Genomic DNA, 26,831 nt, shown 5'->3' on the forward strand with positions numbered 1-26,831 from the left:
CGCTGCTTCTTTATTTACAACACTGCTTCTCTATTTACAATTCTATCATCAGCATAAATCTGAAAGGAGCCTCTAACTCAAAAACTGGCATATAATATGTCTATATATTATCATTTCCTTTTTTGGTAGCTTCAGTATGACTTTTAAACTCTAATTTAGGCCCTTTCTTACTGAAAACAAACTCATTCATTTAGTAGTAATTTTACAGCTACAACTACTAAGTCACATAAGGTATCCATGTATAAAGAATGGATGCTCAAGCTGTCCATTTCTTCAGGACTTTTAAACTATAGAGCTAAGCAACATGATCAGTTTATCAATGAACTCTGAAGAATAGTTACCCAAATAACACACACTGATTGCCTTAACTATAACAAATTTAACCTAATTAAATATTTAATTGATTATAAGAAAATTTTTTAATCAATAACAAATTTAAAGTTTTAATTGAAGAGATCTGAAAGAGATACTAGAACAATGACTAGTAGAATGTGGCCATTTAAGAAGTAAACTGTTCAGGGTTTCTTTGGTCATTTAAGTGATTGAAACTTTTTAAAATTCTAAGTTCTATTCAGGATATAGTTTATCTTATTTATTTTTTAAATTAATCCTGTGATGTAAGAAGTAGTATTATTCCCATCTTCAGATGAAGAAATTATGGTTGAGTAATTTACCTAAGATATGGAGGCTAATAAGTAGTGAATCTGGCATTTAAAGGTAAGTTGTTTGTCTTTAAAACCTATGCCTTTATCCAAACCATCCTCACAAGACCTACAAAGTTCATTCTGAAATTTTAAAAGGGATGAGTGTTAACTTTTTATGTAACTTAGTAGACACAGATGTAAGATTACTACTTGTGATCAAGAAAACATTGTCTGACAGAACTTTCTATCAGGAAAGTTTTTTAAAATTAATTTATTACTTTTCTATCACAGTTGTCCCACTTTTTCCCCCATTGCCCCCCCACCCCACCTACTCCTTCTCCCACAGTCAATCCCCGCCCGTTGTCCATGTCCATGGGTCATTTATACTAGTTCCTTCCCTATGCTTTCTAATATAAAGCACCCACGTTACTATTGATCACTTGAAATATGACTGAGAAACTAAATTTTAAAATTTGACGGCCAGTGCTAGTATATAAAATAGTATAGTTCTAGACAGTGCTAAGGAAGGCATTAAAGTAATGGATTACATATACTGCAAGCCACCAGACAACTAATCAGGTAAGTAAAGGATAATACATATGAAGTCTGTCCAGAAGATATCCAGCCATATAATATGAAAAATAAAGACATTTATTAAAGAAGATACAAGATATAAAAAACACTGTACACAGGACAATGATGCCTCAGTCCCCTTCAAAGGAAGCACCTTGGGACCTAACACAGTTCTCCAAATCACCATCAGCTGCCCCATCACATTTTCCTGAATTTCATAGACAGTCTGAAATCTCTTCCCTTTCAAAGGTGATTTTAGTTTTGAGAAAGGCCAGAAGTCACAAGGTGCCAAATCTGAGCTATAGGGGGGATGAGTCACCTGGGTGATTTGATACTTCACCAAAACACTCTGCATGAGACATGATACATGAGTGTGCACATTGTCATGATGAAGATGCAATCACTCCTTGCCTTCTGAATACTTCTCACTGAGGAATGTTCAAGCTTAATGCAAAATGATGCAAACTTGTTGCTCTTTTCACTCATTTTGAATGTGATGGTCACAGAGTACACATGCTCACTCAGCAGTGTCTACCATCCCCACTCACTAGTACAGAGAAGATGTCATTGTTCACACATGAGCATTTCAGTCCATACTCCTCAGCTGCAAGGTTACATCGATGTCCCAACTGTTCTTGTTATATTAACAATGGCTGGACTTTTTACAGACAGACTTCATATTACAGTCTTGAGTGAACAAGGACTCCTTAGTATTTTCTACAGAATCAAAGGAACTAAGATATACTTAACCTCCCTTTACAGTAGGAACTTAAAATAGTCACCTTTGGCTGAATATGAAAGGAAAAGGAATCCCCAAACCGCCTCAACACAAGGAAAGAGGAAAGACAGCTTACATCCATGGTTTTCAAAGTGTGGTCCAGAGACCAGCAGCAGCAATATAAGCATCACCTAAGAACTTTAGAAATGCAAATTCTCATATACCATAACCCAGACCAAACGACTCAGCAACCTGCATTTTTACCAAGTCCTCCAGATGAATCTGTAAAATGTTAACATTTGAGAACTATTATATGATAAAGTTTGGGAGTGAGTGGGGGGAAAATATCAAATTCTGCTCCAGTAAGAGGCAGAGTGCCTTAAAAAGAGAAAAAAAATGAAGGCTCAGGCTAGAGCTGGTTTCACTCTTACCATTTCCTTAATCACTTGGATTTCTTCACTTTTGACAAGTGGTTTCATATAATGGAAAAAGAACATGGTTAAGAATTCTGGCCCCAGCCATTGCTGTGTTGTGCTTCCAATAACAGGGGGCTCTGCCAAGGCAATGATTCTGAAGGAGGGGTGGACAGGAAAAATGGATCTAAAGGAGAAAAAAAAATTAAAAACATAGCATTTCACATTAGAAATTAGGTTATGGTAGCTAAAGTCTAGGCAATGATAAATGCTGTTAATATAGTCAAAGCTATTGTCCAAAGGACAGACTTTGAAAAAAGTCAGGACATTCTAAGATTCTAAGATTAAAACAAAAACAAACAAACAAACAAAACAATCACCTACTGCTAATATAAAATGTACCATATCCCTGGCTGGTTTGGCTCAGTGGATTGAGCGTCGGCCTGCGAGCTAAGTGTCGCTGGTTCGATCTTCCAGTCAGGGCACATCAGAGAAGGAAAACTCTGACTCCAAAAAACCTCCGCTGCCTTGTGGCATACCTCTTCAGGGGAAAGGCTAAGGGAGTAAACCCCGACAGAAAATCCGGAGCCGGAGTCCCTAAGGCGGTTTGACGTTGTAGTCAACACCGGCAACTCCTGCGGCGCACCTGAAGCCAAGCTGTATAGACTCCGTCTTTCCCTTGGACCCTTCAGCTGCGAAGAGAGGGGGGGTCTGCTGCATGGGCAACAGCAGACCCTCCATATCACCCTGCCCAGGCTCTGTAGCTTCAGCTTCACTGGAGAGGACACTCCAGCGTCATCGCAAGATGTCGATTCAACACGGGAGGAGACAGATACCGTGTCACTCCCGAGTCGGACTGCACAGCCATTCTCGGCGGTGCAGATAGACTCTTAAGAAGCTACACCATCGTCTCTCGAGACGGACGGCTGCCGAACCGAACCATATCCACTGGTAAAACTCTATCACTGAGCCCTGGCTGCTGTGACTCAGTGGATTGAGCGTCGGCCTGCGAGCCAAGTGTCACTGGTTCGATTCCCAGTCAGGGCACATGACTAGGTTGCACGTCAGGTCCCCAGTTGGGGGCGCGAGTGAGAGGCAACCACACAGTGATGTTTCTCTTCCTCTCTTTCTCCTTTCCCCTCTCTCTAAAAAATAAAATAAATAAATTATTTAAATAAAAAAAATAAACCTCTATCACTGGCACAAACTACTGTTTTGAATATGCTATTATGCCTACAATAAATTTTTCCCATAGTCCCTTGAAAGAAAATACCATCCAGTTCATATTCAGTACATAGGTCCCTTTTCTTTATTCAAAATCCCCTCAAAATCTCCTGTCTTGCAAGTAATTCACTATATGTCAATCTTACACAAAGAAGTATGATTCAAGAATATTTTTCAACATATAGAAAATTTAAGACAACAGAGGAGTTAGAGGTAGCTACACTAACCCCTTCCCAGGACCAATCTGGAATTACAACTAAATTGTAAAGAAATCATCCAGAATAGCCAACTGAACACTAGTTGGAGAGAAGCCTTATAACCACGGACAGACTAAAGAAACCACTTCACCACAATTTGACTGGCATGGAGTGCAGAGGAGGTACAGGAGGCACAGGAGGGCTGGCTGGGCTCCCACAGGCAGCAGCTGAAGTTCTGGAGGGATATTTCAGCAGCCAGGGGTTCCCCTGAGAAGTGTGGGGTCTAAACCCAAAGCTGGGCTCCCCAGGCTACAGCATCAGAGCAGGAAAGAAACCCAGATAACATCCAGCTATCAAAAGCAGCAGGGTTTCTGTCTGCCAGGGAGAGACAACTGGAGTCACAGAGAGACTCTTAAAGGCCCAACACAAAAAATTTTGTTTGCATCCACTTACCCTGGGCCCCAGCAGAGGGAGGGCAGAGAGGACTAGGGACACTTGAGGAGAGTATGGGGCTGTTGACTCTGGGAAGAAAACTGAAAGAACAGCTACCAGGATTTCTATGCTGAGTCATTCCCTATAATGCAGAACCATCTTTCTCAAGTAAAGCATACTTCTCCAAATGGCAACAGCCTGAGGGGAAGCAATAGCCCTGCCCATAGGAATTGCTCTGCCCTACCCTGTGGTGTTTAAGCCATGCTGCTAATTACAGCTTGATTAGATTAACAACTGCTCAGTTTAATGGCTGATTAGTTTAACATCTAAGGTGGAAAATATAAATAAGCAGCCAAAATGGAAAGAGAAAAAAATAAAAAACTCAAATGAAAGAACAACCGAATTCTCCAGAAGAACTAGATGAAATGGAAGCAAGCAATTTATCAGTGTTTAGAGTAATGACTATAAGGATATTCAACAGCATGAAAAAAGACAGAGAAGCCATAAAAAAGGACCAGTCAGAAAGAAAAAATCTAATATCTGAGATAAATCATACACTGGAAGGAATAAATAGTAGGTTAGATAAAGAAGAGGACTGAATCAGTGATCTGTAAGACAAGGAAGAAAAAACACCCAGACAGAGCAGCAAAAAGAGAAAATAATTTTTTTAAATGAGGAGAGCTTAAGAAACATTTTGGACAACATGAGACATAACAACATCTGCGTTATGGGAATGCCAGAAGGAGAAAAGAGCGAGCAAAGGATCGAGAACTAATTTAAAGAAATATTGACCAAAAACTTCCTTAATCTGGTGAAGGAAAAGTCACACAAGCCCAGGAAGCTAAGAGAGTCCCAAACAAGCTGGACCTCGAAAGGCCTACACTGAGACACATCATAATTAAAATAACAAGGCTTAAAGACAAGGAGAGAATCCCAAATGACACAAGAGAAAAGGAGGTAGTTAAGTGCAAGGGACCACCAATTAGACTGGCATCTATTACTCAAGAGAAACATTTCAGGCCAGAAGGGAGTGGTGTGAAATACTCAAGGCGATGAAAAGCAAGGAACTACAACCAAGGCAACTTTAACCAGCCAGGATATCATTTAAAATCAAAGGAGAAGTAAGGAGCTTCCCTGATAAAAAAAAGCTAAAGTAGTTTGTTAGCACCAAACCGCTACTGTTCAAATGTTAAAGGACTTGCTTTAAGAAGATAAAGAACAGGAAAAAAACAGAGGAAAAGAATCTAACAATATAACGACAAGACATAGGCATCTATCAACAATCACCCTAAATGTAAGTGGTTTAAATGCTCGAACCAAAAGATAGAGGGTAGCTGAATGGATAAGAAAACAAGACCCATATATAACCTGCCTCCAAAAAGCCCCTCTAAGACCAAAAGATACACACAGACTAAAAGTGAAGGGTTGGAAAAATATATTTCATGCGAATAGAAAAGAAAAAAAGCTGGGGAAGCATTACTTATATCTGACAAAATAGACTTTGAAACCAAGGGTATAGTAAGAAATAAAGGACACTACATGATGATAAAGGGAAAAATCCAAGAAGATAATATAACCCTAGTAAACATTTATGCACTCAACATAGGAGCACCTAAATATGTAATGCAGATCTTGATGGACATAAAAAGAGAGATAGACAGATTTTAATACCCATTGACTTAAATTGATAGATCTTAAAAGACACACTATATCAAATGGATTTAATTGATACCTTCAGAGCATTTCACCCCAAAGCAGCAGAATACGCATATTTTTCAATTGCACATGGATTGTTTTCTAGGATAGACCACATGTTAGGACACTGAAGAAGTCTCAATAAATTTAAGAAGACTGAAATCATATCAAGCATCTTTTCTGATCACAATGCTATGAAACTAGAAATCAATCATAAGAAGAACACTAAAAAACAGGCAATGACATGGAAGCTAAATAATATGTTATTAAACAATGATTGGGTCAACAACGAGATCAAGGAAGAAATGAGAAGATACCTTGAAACAAATGAAAATGAGGACACAACAATCCAAAATCTGTGGGACACAGGGAAAGCAATCTTAAGGAAATTCACAGCATTATAGGCCTACCTCAAAAAAACAAGAAAAACTTCAAATAAATAATCTAACTTCACATTTAAAGGAACTTGAAAAAGAACACAAACAAAGCCCAAAGTGGGTAGAAGAAAGGAAATCATAAAGATCAGAGCAGAAATAAATGAAACAGCATCTTTAAAATATATATATCGTCGTCGGCAGCCGTCCGTCTCGAGAGACGATGGTGTAGCTTCTTAAGAGTCTATCTGCACCGCCGAGAATGGCTGTGCAGTCCGACTCAGGAGTGACATCGTATCTGTCTCCTCCCATGTTGAATCGACATCTTGCGATGACGCTGAAGCTACAGAGCCTGGGCAGGGTGATATGGAGGGTCTGCTGTTGCCCATGCAGCAGACCCCCTCTCTCTTCGCAGCTGAAGGGTCCAAGGGAAAGACGGAGTCAATACAGCTTGGCTTCAGGTGCGCCGCAGGAGTTGCCGGTGTTGACTACAGCGTCAAACCGCCTTAGGGACTCCGGCTCCGGATTTTCTGTCGGGGTTTACTCCCTTAGCCTTTCCCCTGAAGAGGTATGCCGCAAGGCAGCGGAGGTTTTTTGGAGTCAGAGTTTTCCTTCTCTGAAAAAATATATATATATCTATATATATCAATGACTCCAAGAGCTGTTTCTTTGAAAACATAAACAAGGTTGACAAACCTTTAACCAGACTCATCAAGAAAAAAAGAAAAAGACCCAAATAAATAAAATCAGAAATGAAAGAAGAGAAATAACTGACACCAAAGAAATATGGAGGATTGTAAGAAAATATTATGAGCAACTATATGCCAACAAACTGGGCAACCTGGATGAAATGGATAAATTCCTAGAAACACACAATTTTCCCAAAATATATCAGGAAAAATCAGAGAATCTGAATAGACAGATTACACCTAATGAAGTTGAAGCAGTAATCAAAAAACTCCCAACAAACATATGCCCTGTACCAGATGGCATCAGAGGTGAATTTTATCAAACATTCTGAGATGAACTAACACCTCTCCTTCTCAAACTATTTCATAAAATTCAAGAGGAGGGAAGGTTCCCAAATTCATTATACAAGGCCAGCATTATCCTAACTCCAAAACCACATAAAGACTCTACAAAGAAAGAAAATTATAGGCCATTATTCCTGATGAACATAGATGCCAAAATCCTCAACAAAATATTAGCAAACCGAATAGAGTAATGCAACAAAAAGATCATACACCATGATCAAGTGGGATTTATTCTGGGAATGCAAGGTTGGTGCAACATTCACAAATCAGTAGATGTGATTCACCACATAAACAAAATGAAAGATAAAAACCACATGATCATATCAATAGATGGAGGAAAAGCTTTTTATAAAATCCAGCACCCATTTATGATAAAAATTCTCAGCAAATTGGGAACAGAGAGAACATACCTAAACATAATAAAGGCCATATATGACAAACTCACTGCAAGCATCATACTCAATGGGCAAAAACTACAAGTATCCCCCTTAAGATTAGGAACAAGACAGGGATGTCTACTTTCACCACTCTTATTCAACATAGTACTGGAAGTCCTAGCTACAGCAATCAGACAAGAAGAAGACATAAAAGGCATCCAAACTGGAAAGGAAGAAGTAAAACTATTTTTATTTTCTGATAAATGAATCCAGCAAAGTAGCAGGATACAAAATTAATACCTAGAAATCAGTTGCATTTTTATATGCCAATAATAAACTAACAGGAAGGTAAATTAAGAAAACAACCTCATTCACAGCTGCTTCAAAAAGAGTAAAATACCTAGGAATAAACCTAACCAAGGATGTAAAAGACCTGTTGTACACAGAAAATTATAAGACACTGAAGAAAAGAAATTGAAGAAGATACAAATAAATGGAAACACATGCTGTGTTCATGGATAGGAGGAATTAACACCATTAAAATCTCCACACTACCCAAAGCAATCTATAGATTCAACACAGTTTCTATCAAGATTCCAATGATATGTTTCACACAACTAGAACAGATATTTCAAAAATTTATATGGAACCACAAAAGGCTCCTCATAGCAACAGTGATCATGAGAAAGAAGAACAAAGTTAGAAGAATCATGTTACCTAATACCAAGCTATACTGCAAGCCCATAATAATAAAAACAGCCTAGTACTGGCACATAGATCAATGGAACAGAAGAGAGAACCCAGAAATGAACCCACACCTTTACAGTCAATATTCCACAGAGGAAGCAAGCACATACAATAGGCTAAATATAGTTTATTCAATAAATGGTGTTAGGAAAATTGGACAGATACGTGCAGATAAATGAAACTAGACCACCTTCTTACACCACACACAAGAATAAATTAAAAATGGATCAAAGACTTAAATGTTAGACCCCAAATCATAAAACTCCTAGAAGAAAACATAGGGACCAAAATCTTGAATATTGTTCATAGAAATTTTTTATCAGCTATATCTCCTCAGGCAAAGGAAACAAAGAAACAAAAGAAAAAGTAAACAAATGGGTCTATAGCAAACGAAAAAGTTTTTGCACAGCAAAGGAAAACATCAATAAAATGCAACGACAACCCACAGAATGGGAACATATTCTCTGATACATCTGATAAGGGGTTAATATCCAAAATTTATAAAGTACTTACAAAACTCAACACCAAAAAATAAAAAAATGGGCAAAGGAACTGAATAGGCACTTTTCCAAAGAGGACATACAGATGGCCAACAGAGATATGAAAAGATGCTCAACGTCACTAATCATCAGAGAAATGCAAATTAAAACCCCAATGAGATACCATCTCACACCCATCAGAATCAACAAACAAGAAGTGCTGGCATGGATGTGAAGAAAGGGGAACCATTTTGCACTGTTGGTGGGAATGCAGACTGGTGCAGCAACTGTGGAAAGCAGTGTGGAGGTGCCTCAAGAAATTAAAAATGGATCTGCCCTTTCATCCAGCAATCCCACTTCTGGGAATATATCTGAAGGAACCTAAAGCACTAATTCAAAAAAACATAAGCATCCTATGTTCACTGCAGCTTTATTTACAATCACCAAGATATGGAAGCAACCCAAGAGGCCATCAATAGATGAGTGGATAAAACAACTGCAGGAGATTTACACAATGGAATTCTACTGGGCTGTAAAAAAGAAGAAAGTTTTACAGTACGGCATTACACTAAGTGAAATAAGTCAGTCAGAGAAAGACAAATATCATAAGATTTCACTCATATGTGGAATCTAATGAACAAACTGAACTAACAAGCAACACAGAGACAGACTCTTAGATGGAGAGCAGATGACGGCTAGTGGGGGGCGGGCAGGAGTGAGGGATTAAGCAAAAATGAAAACAAACTCATGGACATGGACAACAGTGTGGTACGGTGATTGCTGGGAGGGAGGAAGGTATAAGGGGACTAAATGGTAATGGGAAAAAATACAATAAAGATTAAATTTTACAAAAAAAGAAAATTTAAGCAACATAGAAGTTGGATTAAAAATTTGGTTTGGAAATAAGAATACTTAATTCTTAAAAAGTTAAGAGAAATTTTAACTTTTATATAATTCCCTGTTTTTATTTGATAGAAAATGTTATGATTTTTAAAGTGATCTCTAAGTCTCTGCTAGGGAATATGAACATATAAATATCCTAGGATACATAGAGGAATAAGATAAGACTTCCCATGGTTGTGAAATGACTTGAGTAGTTATTGGAGGAAGGACTAAAAATCCTGTATTGTGATCTAATCACCAAGACCATACACTTTGATCATTTCTAAAGGCTTTTACATCCTTTGCAGGTAATCACATGGCTAATATACCTTTAAAATGGTTTGAGAAATGTTAAAGAGACTCCTTCTCTTGTTGCAAAACACTAGGGATACCATGGATATGGTGGTTAGAAATAGTATGATGGCCAAACACCAGACAAGATGCCTGCATTTCTCACAGGAAGGAACAAAACAGAACTGTTTCCTTGAGGAGAAAAACTTCTTTGGGGAAACGGTGAGTACAAATACTATAGGTTGCTCAATGTGTCCCTTCCTACCATTGGTCATAGCATAGATTGGGGTGAGAGGGTGATATTTTCTTGAGAAAATAGTGAACTACCAATAGTTTATTTTGCCAAGAAAAGGCTTCTGCTCATCTCAGGGAAGCACTAAAGGTCAGTGGCCTAGTCTCAATTGTAATTATATGTGCTCTAATGTTTTTTCATTTTTGTTGAATATTTTATTTATTTTATATTGTGATTGAATATTAAAAACCATTATGATTTCTTATCTTTTATTATCTATTAGTACTGAACCACAACTGGACATTGGGAAGATCCTTGATTGGTAGATTTCTCTGGACCTTTTTACTCTTACTCTTTCGGTTTTTTGTTTAAGAGAGAGAAAGAGTGGGGAGAGAAAGAGAGACAGACAGACAGACATTGATTTGTTCCATTCATTTATGCATTCATTGGTTGCTTCTTGTATGTGCCATGACTGGGGAAGGAATTGACAGCCTTGGCATATTGGGACAATACTCTAACTGAGCTACCCGGCCAGGGCTATTCTTACTCTTACATTTGAAAATAATTAGGATCTGAGCTTTCTCCCTACCTCCCCAGAAAATCCAGTATCTCTTTGCTAGAAAATTAGGCCATGTATAATTTTAACAAAATTCAAGGTAGATCCAGGGTTTTATGCTTAAGTCTTTGTGTTTGATTCTCAAAACAAAGAGCCTTAGCATATTCTGATTTTGAAAAGTGATCCTAAACATTTTTATGGTTAAAGAACAGTTAAACTCTGTGACTATGAAGGGTCTAATTACTTACTGTATGCATTGGTTTTGTCTTCTTTATTCAGAAAGTCCACCTTCTTTCATAACCAGATTTAGGTTAGCTGCTCTGCTTTTGGGTAGGAAAGCATTATTTTCAGTTCCTAGCACTCACCTTTGTTTTGTCCTTGCCACCAAAAATCTTTAAAAAGTGTCTTGCAGTGATGTTATTAAGTCGTCGTCGGCAGCCGTCCGTCTCGAGAGACGATGGCGTAGCTTCTTGAGAGTCTATCTGCACCGCCGAGAATGGCTGTGCAGTCCGACTCGGGAGTGACAATCCCTGCCGCACTTGTTACAGGTGAAGGCAGATGGCTGTTGTTGCTGCTGTTGATGCTGCTTCCGCCTCGATCTTTTCTGAACCCCCTCCTCGTTGCGCGCAGCCTCTGCGCGTGACGTACCTTGCCTGACCGCGAGCCTCCAGGCTAGGCGGTCGTCTGCTTGAACTTCCCATGTGTTGAGATTGATGGAGCATTGTGTCATATCCTTTTTGCAGATGTCTTTGAACCGCAGTTTTGGGCGCCCTGTCATCCTCTGGCCTTCTGCTAGCTCGCCGTAGAGGAGGTCTTTGGGAATACGGCCTGCATCCATTCTTTTGACATGGCCGAGCCACCTGAGGCGTCTCTCACTAAGAACTGCATGCAAACTGCTCATGTTGGCTCGCTTCAGCACCTCGGTGTTGGGAACCTTATCCTGCCAGGCGACATGCAGGACGCGTCGCAGGCACCTCATGTGGAAGCTGTTGAGTTTCCTTTCGTGCCTTGCGTAGGGGGTCCACGTCTCGCTGCCATAGAGGAGAGTGCTGAGTACGCAGGCTTGGTAGATGCGCAGTCTGGTTTTCTCAGTGAGGCTGGAATTGTTCCACGCTCGCCGGTTCAGTTTGGCCATAACTGTGGCTGCCCTGGCGATTCTCCGGTTGACCTCCATGTCAACTGACTGAGAGCTCGAGATGGTGGACCCGAGGTAAGTGAAGTCGTTGAAAACCTCCAGGGTGTATCCGTCGATGGTGATGCATGGGGGAGTCCCCGTGCCTTGAGCCATAACGTTCGTCTTCGTCAGGCTGATGGCTAGTCCGAACTCCTTGCATGCGTGGGAAAGGCAAGTGACTAGCTGCTGGAGTCCCTCTTCGGAGTGTGATGTCAAGGCTGCGTCGTCGGCGAAGAGCATCTCACAGATGAGCACCTCTTTGACTTTGGTCTTGGCTCATAGACGGGCCAGGTTGTAGAGCTTGCCATCAGATCTGGTGTGAATGAAGACACCCTCGCTGCAGTCCTTAAAGGCGTATTGGAGGAGCATGGAGAAGAAGATTCCGAACAGTAGGCGCGAGGACGCAGCCCTGCTTTACTCCGCTGCTGACTGGGAAGGCCTCAGAGGTTGCGCCGTTGTAGGACACCGTGCTGTGCATGTTGTCGTGAAAGGACATGACCACAGCAAGCAGATGTGGTGGACAGCCAATCTTCCTTAGCAAGCTGAAGAGTCCACTTCGACTGACCAGATCAAACGCCTTCGTGAGGTCGATAAAGGCGAGGTGGAGTGGTTTATGCTGCTCATGACACTTCTCCTGCAGCTGGTGTAGGGAGAAGATCATGTCCACTGTTGATCGGCCAGCTCTGAAGCCACACTGGGACTCTGGGTAGACGCGGGAAGCAAGGGTCTGCAGGTGGGCAAGAGCGACCCGGGCGAATACTTTGCCGACGACGCTGAGGAGAGAGATGCCCCGGTAGTTGTTGCAGTCGCTGCGGTCTCCTTTGTTCTTGTACATGGTGATAATGTTGGCGTCTCTCATATCCTGGGGGATGTAACCCTCCTTCCAGCAGAGACAGAGTAGATGGTGGAGCGGCTGTAGCAGGATTGGTTTCCCACTCTTTAGGATTTCTGGAGGGATTCCGTCGCTTCCTGGTGCTTTCCTGCAAGCGAGGCGGTCGATGGCTTTGCCGAGCTCTGCTGCAGTAGGTGGGGTGTCTAGCTCCTCCATGACTGGTAGGTCTGGGATGGCGTTAAGAGCAGTGTCTGTTACGGTGTTCCTCGTCACGTACAGCTCGAGGTAGTGCTCGGTCCACCGCCGCATTTGCTGTTCCTGGTCAGTGATGACCTCACCTGTCTTGGACTTAAGGGGGGCGATCTTGGAGGGGATTGGGCCTGTTGCCTTCTTGATACCCTCATACATTCCTCTGTTATTAAGTACAGCAACGAATTTACTTAAATATTTAATTAGCATCTACTCTCTTCCGAGTATTGCACTAGACTTTGGGTAGTATAAAGATGAGTGAGGAATGTATCCATGCAGTTTGCTAGATTGCATTAAAAAAAAGGGGAAAGATGGGCTGTGTCCAGAACAACATAACCTCTAGGTTCTGAAGTGGAACATTAGTATTCCAGAGTGGGGACCAGTTACAAAATCCTCTTCTGGTTCATAATTAATGTATTTATAGAAACCTTCTATAACATTCTTTCAAGTTCCTTAAATCCAAATTTGACCAAATATACCATACTTCATTCAAAAGATTGGAGCTTACTGCAATCTCTCTTTTTTGTTTTATTATAACTTTGCTGAGGTAAGATTGATATATAATAAACTGCATATTTAAAGTGTAAAGTTTGATAAGTTTTGGTATGTATTTATACCTATAAAACCATTATCACAATTAAGAGAATGAACACATCTATGACCCCAAAGTAGCCTCAGACTCCTTTATAACTCCTATTTACAGTTATATAGCTTGTATTTTTTAGAGTTTTATATAAATCACACAGTATGTACTCTTTTTGGTCAGGCTTCTTTCACTCAGCATAATTATTTTGAGATCTTCCGTGTTAGGTATAAGAATAATTCACTCCTTTTTATTGCTGAGAAGCATGGGAAAGTAATTTCTAAAAATTTATAAACATGTCCCCATACAAACATACTGACTCCAGTATTTTTATTTTTTAAATGTTTTCATAAGATCTTTATGCTTTTTAAACTTTTAATCTTTAGGAAATAGTAGCTATTTATCTAAAGTTAAGCCATATCTTTAGTTTCATTTATTTGTTGATAAATTCTAGTAAAATTAAAGTTACCCTTGATTTTAAATTTTAATAGTGCTTGTGTCTTAATTCTCAATTATTTACCACTTCTTCAGCCTTTCTATTACCCTTCAGTATGTCAAACCACCTGAAAGTAGTTGGCAGATCCTCAGGAGTATTCTGTTATCTAATTTTCAGACTTGGAGAACCTAATATCATAGGGAAATCACTTTCCATATGAACTATTTATAAGGAATGAAGCCTTTTGGGAGAACTTAGCAAACAAAAAGGCCTTTCTCATCCTGTTATTCAATACTTAGGTAGCTATTTCTATAGTCAGCATATATAGTACTTCTCTGCCCAACATACCTGTTTTCTCAGAAACTGCCTTCTTTAAATTGGGCCAGGTCACTTAGGTACCCTGTTAGACTCAGTACCAAAAACCAAGCCACAGGTAATGTATGTCTTGAACAATGACCATCGTCTTATTTAAAATCTAATCACCTACCTTGCTCTTATGTTACCTGCTCTTCTAACTAGGAGAGAAGACCATCAGGGATGAATCCAACATCTGTTGCTGAACCATGAAACAGAGGTTTCTGGATTATAACAAACACCTTAGCAGAAGTGGAAAATGGAATAACCATCCCTTCAAGCTTTCAAATCACAGAATTTTCTATGCCCAGATTCTGTTATATGACCAATTACTAGAAATCCTGAGTTATCGCTTTAGCCTAAAGACTTTCAGGTGCTGCCCATGTTGTAATCATTCCCTCTTTTCCTAGAACTCCTTTGAACAGATCATTCTATACCCTGCTTGAATATCTGAAAATGTCTTTTTTTCCCTATGATGTCTCATAGCTTTCATGAATTCACCCCGGCATTTCACATAAGCATTTCTAAAAATAGCTTTTCCTTGGCTTACAAATTATAGTGTGGCCTCTCAAATTACAGATCGTGCAGTCAGGGACTTAGAGGACTTTTTCTTATCTGAAATCTTCAGAGTATTTATCTGTTTTTCTCCATACATATATCCTACCTCCTGATATTGTAGTGGCCTAACCACTTAACTTTTGGGTTCTGTTATAATAGTTAATGGCAAGGGATAGTCCATTTCTGGAGAAAGGCCAGTTATGTACCTGTATTTTGTTTTTTCTGAATACATTGGCATGTGTTTGAGTTTCATCTCTCCTTTTTCTTAGCAGAGATGATATTACCCTCTAAAGGTGATATTTCCACTGGAGTTTTGAGTAGAACTGATGACAACTGAGAATATCACCCACATGATATATAATGATGTTCGGCAAAGGAGTCAAATATAGCATTTCACACTATGAAGTTGAAAGGCTTGGTTGCCCACTGTTAGCTGTTAATTATGAGATTCTATGCATCAGACTTATCATTAAAAGGCAAAGTTTTCCTAATAAGAAGGTTCACCAAAAGAAAACTGCTACCTTAGAAGATCATTTAAAACTAGATTAATAGAATTACCTTTATCTTGAGTTTCCTAGAACTTATCCTAGGCTAAGACTTATTTACTCAACCAAAAACATTTATTAAGTAATTGACTATGTGCCAGGTAATATGACATTAGAAACAAAGAGATAATGTATAGAGTAAGACAGAGTCCTGACAAGATTAAAGTCTTAGGTTCCAGTTACTTCCTGAGATGCAGATAAATCTTTGCCCTTCCATTGAAAATGTGAGATATCATTAAGTTCCTTTTTATGACAATTAAAGTTTTTTTGTTACTTGTAACTAAAGGAGTCCTTCCAAACACAAATATAAAAATTGTTTCCATCTGAAAGCCTAACCGGTATCTAAATTTACCAAACTGGGTCTAGAGGCAAAGAAGCTCTTAAAGTTTCCTTACCCTCATCATACCTTTGACCTTTTTATCTGCCTCAAAATCCCCAAACATTGATAGTTGAGTTTGTATGAGAAGACTATCAGAAATAATCATTTTGCTAAACTTCAGTTTGTGATTAGGTACAGAAATGAAAAGAAGAGGTGACTCAGGTTATGAGTTTCTAATTTGCAGTCCCAGTGCTAATGCCAAGAGTGATAAATTAGATATAGAGAGCATATAAGATCAACCCAGGCTAGATCATGGGTCATACTACAAAAGAACAACATATGAAATAAATTAACTTTCTCACTGAGCACAAATTACCTGCTTTTAACACAGTGTTATATCCTTTTAGTTAAGATGCCATCTCTCTACCCAATAAACACAGCATTGAAAGAAATACTGTCAAGTGGCTGAAAAGAAAATCCTAACCTAATATACTCCTAAAACAGAACATATTTATTCTCAGAAAGATAAAAATGGGCTACAAAATTTAGTCAAGATTAACTAGGAGACTTCTGCCAAGATGAAGGCCTAGATAGACACACTGCATTTCCCTCCACAACTAAGAATGAACACATCTCAAAACTAGAGACAACCAAAGTTCTAGAAAATCAAGCTGCCTGAAAGTCTAACCAACAAAGATATAAAGAAGAAATACTCATCCTGGCAGGTAGGAGGGGTGGAGCCGGGCAGAGAGGAAGCATTCTGGCAGGAGCAACAGTGGCGGTTGAAGTGGCGGTCGAGGTGATGGTGGCGGTGGCAGCAGGCAGGCAGGCAGGCAGGCGGAAAACACAGAGACACATTTTAAAAAGCAGGGAGGTAGTACACCTGGGGAGCACTCCTAGCACCAGACCAGACTGCACAGCTCACGGTTCCAGCTAGGGGGAAAATAAAGCCTCATCGCTTCTGATCATGAAAACTAGAGAGGATTAAGGTAAAGGAAGAAACTGCCAGTCTATCAGCAGAGTTCACTTGTTTAGAGGCCGCCTGGGTCCTAGAATGTCTGCAGACCCACCCACTCTGGGAACGATGGCCAGGGAAACAGCAAGAGGGGCATATGGGAAGCAAGAGAAGAGCCTGGGAAAGGGATGAAGGCTAAGCAGTGGCATTGTTTCCTCTCAGACCCCTGCCCCACATACAGCGCCACAACATGGTGAAACGGATCACCTTATACTGATGAATACCTAAGGCTCCACCCCTTACAGCATAACAGGTGCAACAGCTCTACCTAAAACACAAAGGCAAACACAGGAGCCTGTCAAGATGAAGAGACAGAGAAGTATGGCCCAAAAAGAGGAACAGATCAGGGTTCCAGTGGGAGAACTAAGTGATGAGGAGATAGCCAACCTAACAGGTGTAGAATTCAAAACACTGGTGATAAAGATGCTCACAGACTTCACAGATACGTTTAAGTATGGCAAACACAGAAAGGAAGAAGTGAAGGCTATGCTAAGTGAAACGAAGAACAATACACATAAAAACCAAAGGTGAAGGGCAGGAAACCAGGGTTCAAATCAATGATTTGGAACATAAGGAAGAAAAAAACAGTCAACCAGTACAGAATGAGGAAACAAGATTTAAAAAAATGAGAAGAGGCTGACGAACCTCTGGGACAACTTTAAACGTGTCAACATCCGGATCATAGGGTGCCAGAAGGAGAAGAGGAAGAGCAAGAAATTGAAAACTTCTGTGAAAAAATGATGAAGGAAAATTTCCCAAATTTAGTAAAGGAAACAGACATGCAAGCCCAGGAAGCACAGAGAGTCCCAAACAAGCTAGACCCAAAGAGGGCCACACCAAGACACATCATAATTAAAATGCCAAAGGTTCAAGACAAAAGAGAGAATCTTAAAAGTAGCAAGAGAAAAATAGAGTTACCTACAAAGAGGTGCCTATAAGACTATCAGCTTATTTCTCAAAAGAAACTTTGTAGGCAAGAAGGGAATGGCAAGCAGTATTCAAAATGATGAAAAGCAAGGACCTACCACCAAGAGTACTGATCCAGAAAAGCTATCATTTAGAATGGAAGGGCAAATAAAGTGCTTCCCAGACAAGGTGGGGCTAAAGGAGTTCATAATCACCAAGCCCTTACTATATGAAATGTTAAAGGGACTTATTTAAGAAAAAGATCAAAACTATGAACATTAAAATGACAACAAACTCACAACAGAATCTAAAAAATAAAAACAATCAAACTAAGCAAACCAGAATAGGAACAGAATCATAGGTATGGGGATCATTTGGAGGGTTATCAGATGGGAGGAGAAAGGTAGAGAAGTGGGAAAATGGTGCAGGGATTAAGAAGCATAATTGGTTGGTACAAAATAGACAAGGAGAAGTTAAGAATAATATAGGAAAGGGTGAAGCCAAAGAACTTATATGCACGACCCATGGACATAAACTAAGGGGCGTGGAATTGCTGGAGGGAAGGCGGGTACTGGGCAGAGGGGAGCAAAGGGAAAAGAAATAGAGACAACTGTAACAACATAATCAATAAAATAAGTTTTTTAAAAAAATATTAACTAGGAAGCCCTGGCTGCTGTGGCTCAGTGGATTGAGTGTCGGCCTGCGAGCCAAGTATCGCTGGTTCGATTCCCTGTCAGGGCACATGACTAGGTTGCACGTCAGGTCCCCAGTTGGGAGCGCGAGTGAGGGGCAACCACACAGTGATGTTTCTCTCCCTCTCTTTCTCCTTTCCCCTCTCTCTAAAAAATAAAATAAACAAAAAAAAATAATAATAAATTTAAAAAATAAATTAACTAGGAAAATGTAGAAATTTACCAACAATCCATATCATCAAGTGAAGCAGATTCTGATAAGGAATTATGCTTTCAAATGGTAGATACATTTCTGACGGAGAGAAGAATCAATTATTAAGACATCTCATCTCTGAAAATTCAGTAAAGTCCTGATAGATTGTCAGAATGTAAGAGAAAAAAGAAACTTAGAAGTTCTGCCCAGGAGCTTCAACATCTAACTAATGAAAGTTGCAGAAAGACCAGAGGAAATAGGAAATAGGAAATAGAAGTAGAGAGATCTAGAATGACACATGAGCTATAAGTATGAAGAACAAGTCCTGATCACTGCTAATCAGAACACACTGTGGCAAGAAAATGAAAATGACAGAAGCTGAATTTATATTCATTATTGATATTGTCTAAACCACCTCAATGTGCTGGGAGGCAGTTTAGATAATAGGGAAGTGTTTGGATGAAAAAGTGATAAATGCACAGAATATAGGGTCACTTCCTCCATTGTGTTCCCATAGCATTACTATACAGATCTCTATTGTAACACTTAAAAGCTTCACTGTAATTACTTATTTATATATCTGCCACTATTCATATGTAGGTAAGTATTGACTTTAGGAAAAGAAAATGTATGCAAGAAACGATAAACTGTAGTTTACTGACTGGCTCAGCTGTATATAGTTCTTATGCTGTTACAGTAATGCAAACACTCAATAAAGTTCCCAAAAACTTCATAACTATTTAAAAAGAATGAAAAATTGGAAGTACCAGTATGTATGTGTAATGGAAAGAAGGGTGGTAAAAGAGTGCTAAACCTTTATTTTCCATTATAGAAAATCACTAGATAGTACCTAACACTGAAAAATAAACCAAGAAATATCACTGAAAGTATATTGTTTAGTGATATGGAGATAAATATCAAAAGAAACAGCCGAGAGTTGAAAGTAGTAGCTTTTGGAGAGTGGGAAATGGGAGTGTCCCAGAACAAATGACAGGACTGTTATTTTAAATAAAAAGCCTTGAAAAACTATCTGGGTCAACATTCATGAATATTAACAAAAATAAAAAAATTCAAATAAAAAGACAAAGTAAGTGAACAAAACCAATCAGTGCTGTGACCTGTCTCCACCTATTCAGAGTGACTTTGGAAATAGAATTGGGCCTGGTTTACATTCATGGGAGAGCTGAAAATCAATAGTAATGAAGATAGGACACATTTTTAAAGATTTTATTTATTTATTTTTGGGGGGGGGGAGAATGAGAGAGTGAGAAACATAGATGTGCAAGATAAACATTTATACGTTGCCTCCTGCATGCCCCCAACTGAGGACCTAGCCTGCAACCCAGGCATGTGCCCTGATGGGGAATCAACTGGTGACCTTTCAGTTTGTAGACCAACACCAAACCCACTGAACCACACCAGGCAGGACAAAAATGGAGCACTTTAAAGAGTGCAACTAACAACTCTGAGCCAAACCCTGAATTGATGCTCAGTGCTACTCTTCCTAAAAGTGTTCTCGTTTGTAACACTGCTTGTGACCAGTAGAAGAACTTGGGTACTTCTCATAAAAAAGGGTTGTCATTTCCTGGATGTTTGGCTACAAACACAATGCTCCTTAAGTCCTAAGGGGAACTGGCTGGCAGGCATGCTGAGAGCTGCTGCCCAACTGCTTTCATTCCTCTCCTTGAAAAATAAAAACTTCTCCCAGGTAAATTATTCACATGCAAGCAGTATACAAACGCTGAATTTTATAAACTGAAGGTATGAAATGAATGGGATCTTCATAACTTGCATCTCTAACACTCAATCAAACCATTTACTGGGCTAGAGAAATTTGATGATGTACACCACAGAAGCATAAATAGGTGTCTAATCAAGTGAATTTTTAAATAATCTATTCAGTGATAGAAAGAAATTTAGTATTTCCTCTCTGTGAAAAAACTCCAAGGCAATTAAAAAAAAAATTCTCCTTAAAACATAAACACAATAAGAAGTACACTTAATTAAAATTTGCAGGATTTTAATGTGTTAAATATGGCAGCAACCCTTTGGAGGCAGGTGAAACTTCAATTAAATAAGATCCAGTTAAATGACTAAGAATTCTACAAAGTAGCAAATCTCTAATTATATCAAAATAGCCATGGAAATGTAATGAGGCAGAAAATAACATACTGCCAAACCACCTCTAAGGAAAAGTACAGCAGAGAGAAATATTTTCCTTCAAATTTTTTATTTTGAAATTTTCAAACTAACAGAAAATTTGAAAGAATAGAATATAAACATCCATATATCCTTCACCTACATTTCACCAATTGTTCTTGCTCTATTAATCTCTCTCTCTCTCTCTGTGGTGTATATTTGTATGCACACACACACATATCTTTTATTCCTTGAAACATTTGTAAGTTAACTGTAGACATCTTCCTACTTCATGCCTTCAATATCTCAGCATGTGTCTCCCAAGAATAGGAATATTGTTTTTCATAACCACAATAACATTATGATATTTAAGAAAATTAATTTTAATTCAATGTCATGTAATATATATATAGCCCATATTTAAGCTTTCCCAATTGTTGCCAAGCTTCTTTCATAGCTATTTTCATTCTATGTCCTGAACCAGGACCCAGTCAAGTCTCATACATTGCATTTAAGGGTTATGTCTCTGGAAAATATTCAAATAAGCCACAAAGGATAATCCTGCATCAGGTGGCATACCCCAGTAAAAACTGATGACTTCTTTGGAGAGTGGGCTGAGTTTTTGATGAAACTTGTTCTTTGTCTATTTGTTGAAAAGATACAAAGTATGGGGCATAAACTGTCTACGGCAACAGAAAAAGAACTACATTCTTAAAACTAATAACCCTATAACATATTTAAACACTTATGTAAAAGTAGGATGACCGTAGAGAGTTCATCTTGAATCGTAAACTCAAGTTTTAAGAACTGTCAAACTATGAGCATGCCCAGGACACCAAATTATCAAGCTGTCCAAAGTTATCTTGGCTTGACCCTATGGTTAGAAGAATAATAAAACAAAGGCACACTTGACAATAAGAATAAGAGTAGTGTATCCTAAATTACCTCTTCTGTAGCTGTTCATCAGACATTTGCAACTCCTTTTTTAACTGCATATACCTGTCTTCTCTCAGCAGCCTAGAGCCATCATAGAGGCTTAGCTCTCGATCATGGATCAACCTAATGGAATAGGGGAAAGTCAGAAAATAAAGTAATTGGTTTTGAATAGTGAAGTTATTAGAGGTAGGATCAGTCAGTTGATGTTTTAATAATGCCCATTATTACTGGCAATTGAGTCTAATAATTTTAGATGCACCTTTCAAAATTTCAAGTTGGCTAGTGCTGTTACAGTTGGCAAAACTATTGGTTTATGTACAGAAGGGCAGTAATCATGGATACTAGAAGTGGACAGGAAGTGGGGTATGAGGAGAAGCTGGAAAGGGGATGAAAGAAACAGATGAAGGAGTGACTTGGAATAACCATGAGGTTCATATTAATGTACAAGGCAGTTGGCATATGCTCCCTTGAGTCCAATGTAACTTTTTAATAGTTGTATTACCAAAATGTTCCTATCTTTGGAATTCTAGGATTTAAAATATCAAAAATCTTTATAATGAAATATCTAGTGCTATTTCATATATCCTAACCATCCACAGCACAACAGCACTATCTTCCAGATGGTGCAAAGGTTGAAAAGCACTGTTCTAGATCTTACACCAACCACCAAGTCTGCCGATGCCCACATTACAGGGCCCCCCATACAGTGTCTACTTGATAAGGACTGAAGGGAAGGGAGACTGCACAATGCAGAGGTGAGGAGCATGGGCAGTGGAGTCAGTTGAAGCTGGGTTCAAAACCAGCCCTGCACATTATTAGCTGAATGACCAGCTAATTTAAACTTTTCTCTTTTATAAAATTAGGGCTATAACGTGAACATCACAGTATGGCTGTGACAATTATACAGTTAATGGAAGGCATATGCTTAATATAGTTGTTCTCAAACTTGGCTATACATTAGTCTCCTGGAAAAGGTTAGGTGCACCTTTTGAAATTTCAAGTTGGCTAGAGCTCAGGCATCAGTTATTTTTAAGCCTCATGCTCACAAGGTGATTCCCAAGTTGAGAACCTGAGACATTCTTACTTAGCACAATGCCCAGCACACAGTAAGTACTCAATTAATGGTAGCTGTTGCTACTATCACTTGTCCTAATAAACAAGAGCTAGCTAATAAAAAGGAGGAAGTATTATTTTGTTTGTGTCTGCATTTGTTTGTTTAGAAGAGAAAAAAATGATAAATCTATGGATTATTTATGATAAGTCACTGAAAATATTTTAAATGTTCTCAAATCTAATCAAGATTAACACAATGTATTTAGAATCTTTCATTTTACTTGCTATCTGTTTTCAGGAGAAAAATAATTGAATAGTTAATTGTGGAATTATTCCACTTATCTGAACTTTTCTGATAAGTCAAAGTTGAAAACCAAATACTACCTAGAAGTGATAGAATCAAGCTATAACAACAACAAAAAATTAGTGTCATTACTAATACAGGATAGGAATAGTTTCCATGATAGTCATACATAAAATTTCTTCTTAACATTAAACTCTAGAGAAGTTAATTAGTAGTGTGTGGATATTTTCCCCACCTAACACTGCAATAGGAGAAGAGGAGTTAAACAAATATTCATGTTTGTAAAAACAAAGTGAGCTTTTTAGCTTAAAAGTATAATGAAACAGCTATGATATATGTTATATAAAGAATTATATTTTCTCTCAAAAAAGAAAAATTCTCATAAGATCAGCCACTAATTTAAATCAGTGATTCATAAGGAGTTTGTAAACAGTGGAACTGTTACTGACAAAGTGTAGAAACTTGAGCTGTGTGACTTGTCTCATTTATATATACACATATAGATATATAGATATATATATGACAAGCATATACAGTCTTTCAAAATCACTACTTAAAATCAACAATTTTGAAAAATCTGCTGTAAGGATCTACATAACTCAGTTTTAAAAAACAGGACTGAAGGAGTTCCACATCTACTGTTTACTTGGTGTGCTCTTGTGTGTGTGTGACTCATGCAAACCTTTGCAACACAGCGAGTGTGCCTGCGTTGACGCGATGAATGCCATCCAAGAGGACCAGCTTGCCTTCCAGAGCAGCATTCACAAGGGGCGAGGAACGCCAGGCAGTATCTCCATTTGGAAGAGTGTATCTCTGCTGTAGCAGATCACGTGCTGTCATATCCTAAAGCCAAACCCACAAAAAAAAAGAATTGGAATTAATTTTTAAGACATGGATGGCATAGTAAGAGTAGGGTTTTTTTTCCCCTTTTAATTTAGCATTTCTCCATTTTTAAAATATTCATTTGATATCCACACAGTTGATGGTAGTAATTTCTACCTGATTTTAATGGAAATAACTCAATCAGCTCTTTACCTACAGGGATGAAAATGTATGAATTGCTAATAAAGAATAAAAGGCCATATGAACTCAATGAATGGAGATGCTTATCAATAATATGTCTTTTCTCATAGTTGATGAGCTTTCTTGAAAATCCATGCAAGGAACAATCAAAGTTATTCTTTATAATTAAAGGGGCTTAAAAATGGAGGAAATAGTCATTAGTTCAGGTACGGGAACTGACAAACAACAGCACAGCACTTATAAGCAATTTTTTAAACCACTCACACAATGTGCTAGCATGAAAACAATGTAACAGATTTAAACAAACTATTAATACTAGCAGCATATAAAAGTCTTATCTACTATAAAAAAAATTCTGGTGCCATATAATAAGAACAATTTTCTCTTAAATGTGTTAATGTTGAAGATAATAGTTTCTGTTATCAGCTTCAGATACATTTTGTGCCACTTATATCAAACAAAGGCAATTTTAACTAAAAATTGAGTCTTTGTAAATTCTGTGATACCTACTTCAAGTTTTAAGCAGATAGAAAACTAATGAATTTGCTTATATTCACAAGAGCAACAAATCTGTATTGAAACCAATGTTTTCACTATCAAAAAATGTATTGACTTAGGAAGTATGAATAGGCTTATACTAAATCATAAGACACTTGAGAAATAATTTTACATTCAGACTCAAGAAGACGCCATAGCTCCAAAGGATGGCTTTGACCATTATCAAAATTTGGCTTAACTCATTAATTTCATTGAATTCTTCAATTAAGAATTTTAAATTCTATGCAAACTTTCTAAGCTGCCAATGACAGTTACAGCAGCGAAAACTAAATTTATCACCATCATCAGTGTTTACTAAGATGGTTCATGATGAGAATGAGCTCATTCCCACTCATAGCTGTACTATAGACCAGGAAACGGACCACCCTGCAAGAAAAATAGGACAAATCACGGTCATTTTCATAATCAAATGATGAAAAAATCAAGTATGTATGTATGTATGTACGTGTATATATATATACATACACATATATAAGTATACACAGATAAATAACTAAAATCTTTTAAAGTTAATATAAAAAGAGGTAAATTTAAAGAAAACTCTTGGTACTACTTATTCCAGAAAAATATTCACCATAGAGTTACATCACATATTGTCCCAGAAAATAAAACAAACAGAAAACATACTTTAGCACAGTGGTTCTAAATCAAAAATATGTATCAGAAAGAGCTGGGGGAATTTTTGGAAAATATATAAGCTTAGGCCCCATTACCTTGAATATTTGGATCCAAAGTGGGGCTTACCACTGGTGTTTTATTACATAACATAGGTGATATCTGTTATGCCTCTCAGGTGTGAAACACAAAAGAGCCATTAAGTTAATGTCAAACTTTGTTTTATCCTATGCACTACACCCTTTCATTTTAATACAAATTAAAAAATTGAATGAGGTATAAAAAATGCTTAACAAAAGAGTGTAAAAAAATTTTTTTTAATGAAGGGGGAGAAGAGAAAGAGTGGGCCTTGTTTCCTGTAAGTAGTCCTGCTGATATTGAGAGAAAGTAATGTGAAGAAGGCAACCAACTGACACCATATTTTTAAAGAAATGGATAATTTTGAAAATCCTAGCTTCAAGCTGATAATAGGTAATGACATTCTGACCCAAACTCAGTTCTGGAGTCTTTTGCCTGAACCCAGGTATAGAGATGAGGAATGTGACTCTGGCATAAGAGGTACGACTGTTACGGAGCTAAGGCTAGCAACTGGTAACTTAAAAAAAAAATTACACTCAACAAAGAAAATTCTTCACTCTCATACCAACACATTGTAAATTAGCATTCTGTGAATGACATGAATCAGCACTAATTCATGGTCATGAATCCAAAGTAGTTTCATAACTGTTTATCCATACAATGTCTATAATACGTGCCCCATTCGAGTAAGTAAATATTCACTAATAACAATAAGAAAGACAACCAATACATAGAGCTCCCCTTTTCCAACCTAGCAGTCTGAGACTCCTTTATACTTAATGAAGTAAACAAAATGATAATTCATTGCTATACAACAAGCAGTAACAGAAAACACAGCTCAGTGCTGTTTATATCAATCACTACAGACCAGAGATATTCTCACTTTTCTCAATCTTCGGAGGGATAGAAAGAAAATGGAAAATACTTGGCATTTCTTAGAAGACTAGCTTAGTTCAGTTTTACCACCTAATCTCTATGCATACTATAATGTTTAAAAGGGCTATTCTCCATTTCTAATATATCTTTGAATTAAAATTTAAAAAACCCAAAAGAAAAAAAAAAGCATTTCCTTTAGGACAAGTTTTCATAATTAAGATTCTATACTGGGAGAAAATATGAAATTCCAGCTTTTCCTTAAAGAGATAATTGCCCCAGTTTTCACATTATTAGTTACAATCAGAAATAATTTTCAATAATGTAAAAGCTATTTTCAATTGTGTAAAAGTGCTCGTAAAGTAAAACTAAACTTTCACAGAACAAATGAACCTAATCAAATTTAATTAACGTAACTTTTTCAGCATAATCTAAAATGGATCAGTGATATGAATTAATTAAAAAATAAGCTAATCTTATATTAAGAGTTTAAAAAGGGTTTTATTACCATGGTATTGTTTTAAAATC

The 26,831-nt window shown here is 38.0% G+C and overlaps 1 protein-coding gene across 1 annotated transcript in view; it reads right to left on the bottom strand.

Moving 5' to 3' along the window:
• Positions 1-26,831, bottom strand: part of VWA8 (von Willebrand factor A domain containing 8) — a 432,115-nt gene that overhangs the window by 288,973 nt on the left and 116,311 nt on the right. Inside the window, exons 13-15 of the mRNA XM_090258845.1 lie at positions 23,839-23,999; positions 21,809-21,922; positions 2,367-2,535 (exon numbers count right to left, since the gene is read on the bottom strand). Coding sequence (XP_090114971.1) covers positions 2,367-2,535; positions 21,809-21,922; positions 23,839-23,999 — 444 coding nt within the window. The remainder of the gene's footprint in view (positions 1-2,366; positions 2,536-21,808; positions 21,923-23,838; positions 24,000-26,831) is intronic.

The sequence above is a fragment of the Furipterus horrens genome, unplaced genomic scaffold (genome assembly GCF_987537825.1).
Source record: "Furipterus horrens unplaced genomic scaffold, mFurHor1.1.pri manual_scaffold_12, whole genome shotgun sequence".
Lineage (NCBI taxonomy): Eukaryota > Metazoa > Chordata > Mammalia > Chiroptera > Furipteridae > Furipterus > Furipterus horrens.